The sequence below is a fragment of the Mauremys mutica genome, chromosome 19 (genome assembly GCF_020497125.1).
Source record: "Mauremys mutica isolate MM-2020 ecotype Southern chromosome 19, ASM2049712v1, whole genome shotgun sequence".
Lineage (NCBI taxonomy): Eukaryota > Metazoa > Chordata > Testudines > Geoemydidae > Mauremys > Mauremys mutica.
The window spans coordinates 26395508-26409607 of NC_059090.1; the positions used below are offsets into that span (position 1 = coordinate 26395508).

General features: G+C 49.0%; 1 protein-coding gene across 1 annotated transcript in view; it reads left to right on the top strand.

Moving 5' to 3' along the window:
* The first annotated feature begins 398 nt into the window (after window positions 1–398).
* The window catches only part of SLC43A2 (solute carrier family 43 member 2), a 48066-nt gene continuing 34364 nt past the window's right edge, over window positions 399–14100 (top strand). Inside the window, exons 1-2 of the mRNA XM_044993640.1 lie at window positions 399–447; window positions 3369–3565. Coding sequence (XP_044849575.1) covers window positions 3406–3565 — 160 coding nt within the window. The 5' untranslated portion in view covers window positions 399–447; window positions 3369–3405. The remainder of the gene's footprint in view (window positions 448–3368; window positions 3566–14100) is intronic.

The window sequence follows — 14100 nt, forward strand, 5'->3', positions numbered from 1 at the left end:
GATGCAGCGGACACCGGGGGCGAGGGGTGCAGCGGGCAGTGGGGGCGAGGGGTGCGTGCGAGGGGTGCAGCGGGCACCGGGGGCGAGGGGTGCAGCGGGCAGTGGGGGCGATGGTGCAGTGGGGGCGAGGGGCCCGTGCGAGGGGTGCAGCGGGCAGTGGGGGAAGGGGCACCGCGGGCGGGGGGCAGAGCAGGCGGGGGGCGCAGCTTGCGCAGTGGGGGTGACGGGGGCGGGGGGCGCAGCGACCCCCCACGCTCCGCTTCGGGACCTCAGCGGCGGTGCGGCCTCGAGGCCGCCCCCTCCCATGCCGGGTGGGCGCTGATTGGCCACCGCCTGTTTCCAGCCCCTTCGCCGCCAATCACCTGCCGCCGCTGTTTTGTCTAAGGAGCCGAATAAAAAACACCGGGTGGAACCGGAGCGAACGAGAGCGGAGCGCGCGCTGGGCGGGTGAGCCGGGGCCGGGGCCGGGGAGACGCTGAGGGGAGCGGGGCGCACGGAGTGGGGGAGAAGGGGGAGCAGGGGGTACCCGGAGGGGGGAGTTGGGGGCACTCTGGGGGAGGGGACTGATGGAGAGGAGGGGGTACCCGGAGGGGGGTTGGGGTACCCGGTGGGGGGAGTTGGGGGCACTCTGGGGGAGGGGACTGATGGAGAGGAGGGGGTACCCGGAGGGGGGTTGGGGTACCCGGAGGGGGGAGTTGGGGGCACTCTGGGGGAGGGGACTGATGGAGAGGAGGGGGTACCCGGAGGGGGGTTGGGGTACCCGGTGGGGGGAGTTGGGGGCACTCTGGGGGAGGGGACTGATGGAGAGGAGGGGGTACCCAGAGGGGGGTTGGGGTACCGGGCGGGGGGAGTTGGGGGCACTCTGGGGGAGGGGACTGAGGGAGAGGAGGGGGTCGCCGGAGGGGGGTTGGGGTACCCGGTGGGGGGAGTTGGGGCACTCTGGGGGAGGGACTGATGGAGAGGAGGGGGTACCCGGAGGGGGTTGGGGTACCCGGTGGGGGAGTTGGGGGCACTCTGGGGGAGGGGACTGATGGAGAGGAGGGGGTACCCGGAGGGGGGTTGGGGTACCGGGCGGGGGGAGTTGGGGGCACTCTGGGGGAGGGGACTGATGGAGAGGAGGGGGTACCCGGAGGGGGGTTGGGGTACCCGGAGGGGGGAGTTGGGGGAAGTGGTGGGAGGGGGGGACTGATGGACAGGAGGGGGTAACTGGAGGGGGAAGTGGTGGGAGGGGGGGACTGATGGAGAAGGGGAAGCAGGGGGTGCTGAGGTTTGGAAGCATATTCTGGAGCCAAGTGGGGGGTGTGTATGGGGACAGCTGGGGGGCTCCGTGTCAGACCCTGGGATTCCCAATGTGGGGGTCAGTCCCTGCATATTCTGTGGCTGGCATGGTTGCCCTGGCGCCTGTTCTTCCCTCTCTTTTCAGTGCTGTGGCCAGTTCAGACTGGTTTTGGCTGTTGTGGGGGGTGAAGAAGCATCATGGTAGCACATGTGGATGGGGCAGGACTGCCCCTTGTGCTGGGTGACACGGGGGTTCTGTGAGTGGGGAAGTACATGTGGCGGCCAGGGGTTGTGTTCTGCCTCTCGTTGTAGCATTAGGGGTGAGACCTACTCCACACTCATGGCTCAAGCTTCTTAGTAAATTGGGTCAGACCCTCCATGCTGGGGGTGAGCCATGAGGAAGGGACCTTATAAGTTGGGGCTTGCTCTAGATCCAATAATCACAGGCAGCCCTGGTGTTCCTGACTTTTCCTCATGGCCTTCTCTCCCTCATCATAATTAAAGTGGATTCTTCTCTGAAAAGTGACTAATAATAATTGGAGATATACCAATCTCCTAGAACTGGAAGGGACCTTGAAAGGTCATCGAGTCCAGCCCCCTGCCTTCACTAGCAGGACCAAGTACTGATTTTTGCCCCAGATCCCTAAGTGGCCCCGTCAAGGATTGAGCTCACAACCCTGGGGTTAGCAGGCCAATGCTCAAACCAGTGAGCTATTCTTCCCCCTTATAGAAGTGGCTTCTTCAAATGGGGCTATGAGTCTCATCTAGACCAGTGGCTCTCAACCAGAGGTACTTATACTCCCTGGGGGTATGTAGAGGTCTTCCAGGGAGTAGGTCAATTAATCTTATTTGTCAAGTTTACAACAGACTCTAGAGCCCTGCAGGACCCACTGCCATAACAGTGGGAGAAGGATAAGAATTCAACAAACAATGTGGGTGTGGATACTGCAGGGTGGGACAGGCACAGGATTTAAAAAATAGCCCTCCTGTGCTGCAAACAACATGAACACCCTGGCCAAAAGCCACCACACTCCAGCTGCTCAGCTCTGAAGGCAGCGCTACTGCCAGCAGCGGTGGTATGGTATTGCCACCCTTACTTCTGTGCTGCTGCTGCTGGTGGCACTGCCTTCAGAGCTGGGCAGCCGGAGAGGTTTTTATGTGAGGTGGAACTTGGGATACGAAAGACAAATCAGATTGCAAAAGAGGCACAGTACTCTGGAAATGTTGAGAACCACTGATCTAGCCAGACCAACGAATCTTCCCACAGATATTTGAGGTAGAGACCCTGAGCTTAGGAACTGAAATAAAGTCCAGGTTTTCCAAAATGGCCACTGATTTTGGAGTTCCAAAGTTCTTGAAAACCAGGCCCAGACTGTCTCAAATAGGGAAGCCAAAATCAGTGGCTGCTTCTAAAACACCACTTTCACAGTTGCTCTTCAGAGCAGATCTGCACTCCAGTGTAGGGGGAATCCATCATTTGCTCAAGCTTGATGGACGCAAAATGATCAAGAATGGCTGAGACGCAACAGGCATAGATAACCATATCGGCGCCCTTGCAGGGGCCCAAACCTCTCCTGCCTTCAGTGCTGCAGATAGACTGATATGTTGAATGATTCTCCATTCTGCAAGCTGCTGTATTTCTTATTGGAGCCACCTTAAAAAGGTCTGCCTTGTCCTCTCTCTCCATCTCGCTACAGGTGTCGGCAGGGCACTGGGGTTGCCATAAACATGGGCTCTGAGCAGGCAGTGGGAGACATCTCCTACTGTGGTTTCACCCAGGCTGTGCTTTCATACCTGCTGTTCAGTATATGCAGCAGAGAGACCATAATAAGGCCAGGTTCAAGTCAACCTGTGCTCCCTTCCCTCCTGGACTGCTTGACATTGACTCTTCAAATTTCATTCTGCAGAGCTTAGTTTTACACCCCAATGGCTTCTATTTTGCGTGTAGTTTTGCACATCTGTCAGAGCAGATATCTGTACTTGAATTATGTTCCATGTAGCACCTACCTGCAAGTAGCAACGAATATCTAATTCTATAAATACTGACACATGGGGATGAACTTAAGAGTCCTGTTTTCAATTTGTTACAGGTTTAGATTCTAGAGAAATAAGTCCTCCCGTGGTGCAATGGCTCCCACACTTGCTACTGCGCATCGGCGGCGCTGGTGGATGGCATGCACGGCTGTTGTAGAGAATCTTCTCTTCTCTGCTGTTCTTCTGGGCTGGGCATCACTGCTCATCATGCTGAAATCCGAAGGATTTTACTCCTACCTCTGTCATGAACCAGGTAAGGAAGAAGTCTGGGGGCTGTTCACATGAATTCAGCTGAGTCTGTTGTTCTGGAGATTTGACCGTGTTGTATGTCAGGGCTGGGGCATGGCAAAGCAGCTCGCAGTCTGTATGTGCTGGTATGAAGAGCGCCTACATGATTAGGGTTGATGCACTGATCAGACCTGGAGGAATGCATTCTCCCTCCCTAGATTCTCTTGGAGACTTGCTGACATAACACTTGTATATAACATCCTTGGTGTGTCATGTGCTTTGCAGTGAGAGTGAAGATTGGGCCTTGTCCTGAGGATCTTACAGTCTAGGCCAGGGATGGGTAAACTATGGCCTGCGGGCCGGATCCGGCCCTTCAGGGCTTTGGATCCGGCCCGCGGGATTACCCCTGGTGGTGCTGTGGGCCCGGCGCTGCTCTCAGAAGCAGCCCCCGGGCCGGGAGGCAAAGGGCTCCATGTGTGCACGCAGAGCCCTCTGCCCCCCCCCCCCCAGGGGCCGCAGCACTTCCTGGAGTGGCGTGGGGACAGGGCAGGCATGCAGGGAGCCTGCCCTGGCCCTGGTGTGCGCCACTGCCACCCCGGAGCCACTTTAGGTAAGCGGCACCGGGCTGGAGCTCAAACCCCTCCTGCCCCCCGCCCCCCAACTTCCTGCCCTAAGCCCTCTGCCTGTACCTCGCACCCCTCCTGCACCCAACTCCCTGCCCTGAGCCCCTTTCTGCACTCCTGTGCATTCCAACCACCTGCCCTGAGCTCCCTGCTGCACCCTGCACCCCGTGCACCCCAACTCCCTGCCCTGAGCCCCATCCTGCACTCTGCACTCCTCCTGTGTCCCAACCCCCTTCCCTGAGCCCCCTCTTACACTCTGCACCCCTTCTCTGCCCCAATCCCTTGTCCTGAGCCCCTTCCTCCACATCCCGCACTCCACCCCCCCTGCCCCGGCCCTGCATACAATTTCCTCACCCAGATGTGGCCCTCGCCCCAAAAAGTTTGCCCACCCCTGGTCTAGGCAAACACAAGACTCCTAAGCCTTCCTTTACTGTCTTTCCTCTACCTTGCCTCTCTAGCTGGGGTCTTGCTGATCTTTCAAAGAGAACATTCTGATATGCTGTTTGATTGGAGTTTATGGAAAGAGGTGGGTGTGGGGAAAGTGTGACAAAACAGGGAAGATGTTCTAGGTGTACAAGAGATGCTCAGGGCTGCTCATGGTATGAGACAAAAGGGGATGGAGGAAAGCAGCCAGTGGGGTGCAGCACATGAGCAGGAGAGTCTGGGGAAAAGTCATTGGGCCTACCTTTAACTCCACCCTCTCTTGCCCACACATCCAGGCTTTGGCCAAATCCTGCTACTTCTCCCTCCACGATGTTTCTGAGATCTGCCCTATTTCTTTCTGTCCAGCTAGTAGGAACGTTCATCTAGACCACCTCCGCCTCTCCCCATAGTTACTGTAACCTCACCACTGGTCTCCCTGGGTGCATCTACACAGCCCATGACAGTGAGTCTTAGAGTCCTGGTCGATGGGTTTGGGTTACCGTGCTAAAAATAGCTGTGTAGACATTGTGGCTCGACTCTTAAGATCACCCTGCTCCCTAGGCTTCAGAGCCGGAGCTCCAACCCAAGCTGCAACCTCTACACAGCTATTTTTAGTGTGTCAGCCCGAGCCCCACAAGCTTGAGTCTGTCAACCTGGGCTCTGAGACTTTCTGCTGTCGGCTGCCACTCACTGTGTTCATGTATCCCAAAATGCTGATGCCACCCCCTACAGTCCGTTCAGAATGCTGCTACTGAGACCATTTTCCTTACCCATCACTCTGACCATTTTGTACACACACCTTTGATCCTTCTACTGGCTCCCCCTGCTTCACTGCATCAAGTTCATGTCTGTTATCCTCACCTCTGAGTACTTCACAATTCTGCTTGCTGCTACTTCTCTCTTGTCTTGTATAGCATCATCTGCTCCGCCAGGAGTGCCAATCTCTGGTGAAGGGAAGTGATGAGCCAAGAACTACCCTGTGACTGCCTCTGTTCTATGCGGAGGATGCTAGCTGGATTATCACTTGTGATGGCAGAGTATGGGAGATGGGATTGGGAGTGGAGAGGAGAGGTGCACCTAGTCTGAGCAAAGAGGGGTTTGTGAGCTGAGGATCAGCAGAGGGAATGGGAGGACGACCTTCGCCTTGGAGAGTTCTCTTCTGAGAAACTTGACAAGATCTGAGCTGAAAGAGAAATGGGCGAAGGAGGTGGCACAAGTTTGAGGAGCAGCAGTGCTGTGATAGGGGTTGTAGATGTGTGGAGCCAGTCAGGGAGGGGAGAGTTGATGAGGCAAATGGCAGAACTGAAAGAGGAAAGAACAAACTTTTAGTGCAGCAAGTTGAGCAGCATCCCTGGAGTCGTGATTGGCCATGCATGAGTCAGGGAAGCTGATGTGGGGAAGAGTCAGGGCTGGGGGTTGTTGGGATGGATGGAGTAGTGAACGGGGGGGGAGAAGAGAGGAGGTGGAGGTGAGTACGGAGAGGAGAGAGTCTCTATCAGGATCGGGGCTGAGAGCAGCAGAGAAGTCTGAGCTGGTTGACTGGTGGCTGTGGAAGGAACATGGCCCGGGGGGAGTGAACAAAACTTAGGGAAGAGGTGACTGAGAGTGGATGGATGAAGGACCCTCCTGTCCTAAACTAGCAACATACAGCAATGTTGCACCCTAAACATCTGCCTCTTTCACCCTAGCTTGGTTGCACTACAGTGCTGGCTAAGTGTTTCATTTCACGTACTATATACATTATGATTGTAGAATGCTGCAAGATGTCCTAGTCTTACAGTTTTGTATGTTGCATTTTTCTTGCCATCTAGTCTAAAATTTATAACCATTAATAACCTCTGTAACTGCAGATTAAAAGAACAAAGGTAGTAAAATACCATCCTGCATGACGATCTGATTACTTGTGGTGGGTGGGAAGGAATTGGCATGCACAGTTGGTTAGGCTCATTAAGAATAGCTTGACTGACTTCTTTTGGAGTATCTAGCATTTGCCAGTTCAAGAGGCAGGGTACTGATCTAGCCCATGGTCTGATCCATCACATCCGATACTTAAACTGTTTCAGTCAGGGCCATAACGTGTATCTCCCTCTTTCATGTGCTGTTAGGTGGTTATCACAGTTTTGTGATAGTATGGGATGCTGTGCGAATAAATCTCTGTTTATTCATGCTTCTCACCCCAGCTGTTGCTTATCTGGGATATTTATGTTCCTACCTCCATTTGTTAGGTGACACCACTAAGGGTGTGTCTACACTACAATTAAATACCCATGGCTGGCTTGTATCAGCTGACTCAGATTTGCAGGACTAGAGCTATGGGGCTGTTTAATTGCATTCAGGCTCCTTCAGCTGACATGGGCCAGCTGTGGGTGTTTAGTTGTGGTGTAGACATGAGCCCTTTTGTTATTTACAGAGGGATAGCTCAGTGGTTTGAGCATTGGCCTGTTAGGGATCTGGGGCAAAAATCTGTGTGGGGATTGGTTGGAGTAGATGACCTCCTGAGGTCCCTTCCAACTCTGACATTCTATGTTTTCTATGGTACTTCCCTGTGCACAAGGTATAAATAATTGATTGCCAATTAGATAGCCATTCACCTTTTTTTTTTTTTTTTTTTTAATCCACCATCCAGTTCTTCTAAGCTTCCTGGGTTGAGTTAACTATTCTAGAAAATTCCATTTTATACGATTGTGAAAGACAGCAGGTGGTATTGCAAGTATTCTCTCAGCTGTCTGTGCTGGTGAGTTGAGGCTCAGCAGCTCTACATAGAATAACCTAGTTAACTTCTCCAGAGTTCCACCTCTTTAAACAGAAACATCGGATTTTTATCCTTTCCCCTGCATAGGCTCCTCACCAGCTGGAGCTGGGATGGGATGTACTTTGGATGTACTTGGGATGTAGCCACTCTCCAACCCTTCCCCAAATTAGCCAGGACCCAACTTTATTGTGAGCCCCAAGTAATCCTTTTTGATTGTGGTTTTGTTTTGTTTTTTTGCCATCTTCTGCCCATCCTGCCCTTCCTCCCCCCCAACTCCTCCCAGCTCAGTGATATTCTAACATACTTTCTGTCCTGACAGTTTTCCATACCATAGAAATTGCCAGACCAGTTTAAAACAATGGTCCACCTAGTCGTGTCTCCAAGAGTGGCCAATGCCAGATGTTTCAGAGGAAGGTATTTAACCTCCATCCTGGACAATGATGAAATAGCTTGCTCACAGGGGAAGTTTTTTTTTCCTCACCTTGTCAGTAGTTAACTCCTGCCTCAGTGTATAAGCCATATCTTTTATATAACTACTATCTAATATAACTAGTTGTTCTCTTTATCTGTGTAAAATGTCTAATCCATTTAGAATTCTGCTAAATTCTTGGCCTCAATATCGCGGCAGTGAGTTCCATAGACCAGTTATGATCCGTGTTCTCTCTCCCTCTCCCCACCCTCTTCTGTCCTAGGAATTCTCTATTCTGATGCCTATAATCACAACTGCTAAATGGGGGGAAAGATGTATAAGCTCAAAGGCAAGTAGGTTCCCAAAGATCTTGTTTGGTTTTTGGTCACTCTGAGACTCCCTTATAATTTTCCTTCAGTTTCCCTGTGTGATGGGACCTGTGCTACAGTGATGGATACTGTTATAAGAGCCTCAGTAGATAGGCAGATGAGAGAGGTGGGCTGAATTCTAGTCTAAGCTCATTGATTGATTTAACTGGAGTTATGCAGTGTAGGTGACCCCTTTCCCCAGCAATATTTATAACCAGTAGCCCTTACCAGGATAGTTAGAGATAAATAGGAGAGGGATTTCTAGCTAAAGATTGGCAGGGGAATGAAATTTTATAACTTTTAACCTTTGAACATTTGTCATTCAGACTCGGCTGCTCACACATGACTATTGCATAGAAGATTTCCTAATTAGTTAAAGATTACTAGCAGGGCTTTCCCTCTCATCAGCAAAAACTGTTCCTTGTGATCCCTTCAGACTAAAAGAGAGTTAGACATTGTCCCCTTTGCAGCCTCGTTTCTGGAGATTTCAACATCAGTCCTGAAAGGGGCTGTAATTCAGAAAAAGGCTGGTGTTTTTCATAGCAGAAATCCTTCCAGCTATGTTATGGATCTCCATCCAGATGCTCTGCCAAGGGCGAGACTACGGATTCCTTGGTAGCCTTATTTAAAGGAAAATGGGGAGGAATTCCTGAAAAAGTAAGAGAATCAAAGTAACAAACTATTTAGGCCAGGTCTAGACTATAAACTTGCATCAGTATAACTGTCACTCAAGGCTGTGAATAATCCACACCCCTGAGTATCACAGTTATACCAGACCAGTGTAGACATCACTATGTCAACAGGGGGGCTTCTCCCAGATGGGAGAAACTCTCCTGTCAGAGGAGTAGCATCTTCACTGAAGCACTACAGTGATGCAGCTGTGCTGGTGCAGCATTTTAAGTGTAGAACTGCCTTAGGAAAGAGTGAGTTCTGTGATGAGGTTGGTGAGTGGAGGACTCCTGTCCTGGGCTAGATGCCATCCTTGGGCACTTTCTGGGAGGTGCATTTAGACTAAACTGGCTGGGAATCTGATAGTGACACTTTGCTCCACTTTTAATTTTACTATTAATTGCCCTTCAAAACTGTTTGAACTTGAACTTTTTTCCATTGAGTGACTGCTGATTCTGCACACTTTATCTGGATGTGCAGCCTTTATTGGTAATTACTGGGGACTCTGAAGCCTGATGTGTTCAGGGCCATAAGTTGCTGCATTTTTTTTTTTTCTGAAATGAGTTGGGAGGCTGATGTTCAAGGACTTTATAATATACCTTGAAAAGACCTTGAAGTTGGCAGAGATAAAGAGCTAGTTAGACAAAGGGTTGCTGAGGTAGGGTTGCAGGATACCAAAAAGCTGATTTTTAAAAAGTAGTAATTGAATTACGGCTTGATGGGTCTGTAATACAAAAAAGTAGAAGGAAAAGGTTGCCTGTTAACTCATGTTTAGAATTTAGCACTAAACCATGACAGTGAAGGTATGTCTACACCGCAAAGGAAAACCTGCGGCTGGCCTGTGACAGCCAACTTGAGCTCAGGCTACAGGGTTGTTTTATTGCTGTGTTGGCTTCCAGGCTTGGACTGAAGCTTTGGCTATGGGACCTGCAAGGTGGGAGGGTGCCAGAGCTCAGGCTTCAGCCCAGAGCCTGGACATCTACACAACAATGAAACAGCCCCACAGTCTGTTCAGCCCCCAGGAGCCAGCACAGGTCAGCCTCAGGTCTCTAGTTGCTGTGTATGCAAACCCACAATCTGCAGCCATGAGTGGCTCTTACAAATCACACACTTTGAAGTGACTTATTTGTGGAAAGGCCAGACACGTGACTCTGCGATCATTAATCGAATAAACCTGGTAAATGTTCGATTTGTGTGGCAGTGTTCTGTTTTTATTGTTAAAGCACTTGTTACTGAAATCACAGTGCTGTGGAGAAGGTGTTGGTACCATGTAACTGTCTCAGCAACACAAGATCATACTGGGGGGGTGGGGAGGGGAGGGAGTTTTTAAAATTAACTTTGAAAGTCTGACTGTCCAGATGGAGGGAAATTCCATCAACTGGAAGTTCATCATAATGGTATAAGCAGACAGAGTGCACGGTATGGGTTGGAACACAAACTAAATTTAGGGTGTAATGCATATAAGAAATTGGCTTTTCTTTTTGGGCATAGGAAACCCGTGTACTGCAAGTCAGTTGTTCACCCATACACAGCCCCTTCACTCTAGTTTTCTATATGCGATGTCTGAGAAATCAAAGAAAATATGGGAAGCAAAAACGGAAATGAGAGACAGTTGGGCACCTCACGTGTTTATAAGTATGCGTTGCAAAAGAAATCTCAGATTAGAAAGTCTGCATGTGTTGGAACCCTCCATCTCCCAGCTGTTCTTGTCTTTTCTCCCGGCTCTCTCCTCTCCTCCCCCTTCCCCCCCCCACCCCGAATTCTAGATTAGGTTGCTTGAAGCTTTCCTGACCCAAAAGATTTGAGATGGCAGTTACCATTGTTAGGAGGGCCAAGGTCATCCCTGGTGTACTGTTTGCTTAGGATGCATAGAAGTCAGCAAAGGGCAGTTAATGAATGACCTTCTTATGGAATACTTAACTTTTGGTCAAGGGAACCACATGCTAGTGTTTTTTTTGTGGTGGGGAGGGGAATGCAGATCCAGAAACGACCAAATTCTGATGGGCACTGCGGGGCTTTTGTTGCACCTGAGTTCCCTCATCCTTAAAGAGTTTAAATAATTTGAGCTGGTTCTTAGGCTGTGAGGCTGCTAACTGTTGTTCTGCAGCTGGTATTGGAGGGTCTGTAAGTGGAATAACTGTTGGCTGCAATGAGTCATCTTAATACTGCTGATACTAGCTAGTTGTTTCTGTTTAACAAGGATCTGAAACTGCTCTAGTGTGTAGCAGAGTTCAGGCCACATCTCTGTTCTGATTTACTCAAACTGTAGCTTCCTGAACTTCATGCTCAGGAACAGTCTAAAATGTTTGTTACAAATGGGATCTGGCTGAAGAATTCAGAAAGGATGGTGCTGTCAGACCAGAGGACCCTTCCTCTCTGTAGAGGCTCACAAGAGATCGAGACTAGCACTGTGATAGTGCCACACAATGGTCTACAGCAGGATGTGAGCTGTGTATGAGTGAGAATTGGAGTCTTTTCTGTAGATATCCAGGTTCTATTCAGGGTAATCTCATCCTAGCTCCTTGTCATGTGATGTTGCTAATTCCTATCTGTTGACTGAGTGTGAGAGTTCTCAGGGGTACAGTGCATCTGGGGCTCTCATTATTCAATTTACTCTCCCAAATGGAAAGCCTTCAGATTAATCTTCTGACGTGCATGTATTGTATACACTGGTCTGGTTTTTGTGTAGAAACCATTGTAAGGGGCAGGGAATAACAAGGTGCAGAGCCCCTTGTTGGGTTTTCTTTCATTGCTCTGGGCAATTCCTATTTTTCTGCAATAAGGTGGTGTCTTAGTTTCTATGTGATACCATCAGCAGGGTCTTCCTTTGAGACGGACACAAAACCAGATGATTTACTGAGGCACAAATTGAAGTGAAGCACCCCTGCTCCCAAACATTTCTGGACAAGTGACCTGCACAGAGTCCGTTTAATCTCAGTGGGAATCTGGCTGCTGCTTCCAAGACTGTGCCCCACGTTGCTGCCCTCTTTGTGTCTGCCCTTCACGCTTGTGTCCCTCTCATTGGAGTGCATGATGAGGATCCCTGTTGTAAGGGTAAACACTAATAACATTACAACAACAATGAATGAGCCATCCTTAAAGTATTGCCTGTTCTGTTTTCCTTTTCTCCTGAAGAGAGCTCCCTGTTTGACACACACAATCAAAAGTTATAAGATCACTGCATTGCCAGTGTTCTCCCACCCTCCCTCCTAGCCCACAACTAAGCACTGCAGCTATCTTAATAGAGGGCTAACACGGGGAATTCATTTCTGTTTTGTCTAATTCTTGTTTGTCTGAGTTTAACCTTTCACCCGCTCTTTCCTATGGCCTTATCTCTGCGATTAGCCCAAAGCATTGAGGCTGTGGGTGAAGTGACCCCTTTGTATCCCTGCCTCCCTGACAGGAGTGTTGTAAGGCTTGCAGTTTATAAAGTACTGTGAGATGGGAGTCTGGTAGGACTTGGAGCCAGTCTGCAGTATTTGCAGTGAATCTGAAATTCTTTTGTGAAGAACACCTCAAATGCGGGGGTGATTTCTCTGCATCAGATGTGGTGAGATTGCTGCTGGGGCACTGTGATTACCCATTCTGCACTTGTAGAATGGATGCTGATAGGCCAAAAACACAAAATGGGTCACATGGACAAAGGGACTGGACATGATGACATGGAAAACAGGCAACAGAGGGGACAGGATAAAGGTTTATAAATATTGGCATGAATAACAAAGGAGAAGAATAGGTCAAAACTTGTTGTTCCTTGTGCTAACGAGAACCTAGATGAAATAAGGTAGAGAGACTCCAGTACTTCTGGGGGGTATGTGGAGTACCTGTGCTTGTATATTAGGTATGTGCATGTAGAAGGCACCTTCCCAGTCACCAAATATTGGTGTCACTGAGTATCTGTAGGTATTTGAAACCTGGAGGGTAGAGCAGAGTTTATTTCCAGTTGATACAAAGCTGGGAGTAATCAGGCTGGCAGATGGAACTAAAACCAGAGCTCAGCCCTGTAGAACTAGTTTGAACTCAATAACTACATTCTCTAAAGGTATAGAGGCTCTGGTAAGAGGGAAATATTCTGAAGCCTGACTTGCAGGGTTGCTGCGCTGTGGGACCACTAGGATTAGAGAGAGTAATGAAAGCCATAGATTTGGTAATGCTGAACCAAAAGGCAAATGTCCTATTCAGCTGTCTCTCGCAAGATGATTCCTTTTTTCTTGGTGCTGATTAGATCTCACTTAAGTAATGAGTTCAGTTTTGGGCACCATTCTCATATATACTCATGCATAAAAAAATGTCTAAACTTGTAAATGTTAAACTTTGTCAGCTGTATTTGGCAATATTTACTATTGTGAAAACAGTTTGTTATTAAGTACCATAGAAAAGTTCTATATGACATTGATTTTCTCCAGCTGGGGAAAGACCAAGTCCCTTATCATGCCAACAAAGCTTACTTGACTTGAAAATTGATTCTGCCAGAAAATAGAAATATATAGAAGGCGTGCATCATCAATTTATGTTAATGAAAATGAATGCAGCATGCTTTCTTTTTAGAACTTTCTGGGAAGTTGTTGCAAGAGAATGAAAGAGCTGACAAGAGGCAGTGAAAACTACTTATGTAAACTGAGATGAGCTTATGTAGAACTCCTCCTTTTCAAACTGCCCTGATTCCATAGTTGCCATTTTGTGTAAGATAAATAACAAACTTCATTCTATAGGGGAGTTTGCAGCTGGCGTTCTTCACCTGAAGGCGCAAAAAAAAAAAAAAGGCAAGGAAGAAATACGATCAATGTTTTGGACAAAACATTTTCAATTCTCTTAACTCCCAAATTGTAAAGTCTGGGGAAAGGAGAGCTGTCTACAGGTATATAGAGACTTCAGATGAACCATCCTTCCCTGCCATCCAGGGAGCTTGGAAGGTTCATAACTAGAAGAACAATTGGGGCAATGAAATAAGTGACCTGGGAGGCTGTTGAATCACCATCTTGGAGAGTCAGGCCTAAAACTAGAGACTCATCTATTGGGACTAGCTAGAGTGACCAGATAGCAAGGGTGAAAAATTGGGACAGGGAGTGGGGGGTAATTGACATCTATACAAGACAAAGCCCCAAATATCAGGACTGTCCCTATAAAATCGGGACATCTGGTCACCCTAGGACTAGCTGTTCTTAAACTGCTCCTATCCCAGTGCAGGGAGTTGAGGTGACAGAGCTCATCTGAATGTCAGGCTTTCAAATGATTGTTCTAGACTAAGGGCTTGTCTACACGGTGACTAGAACAGAAATAATTGTATGGGGTGTAATTCACACCTCTGGTAATCTT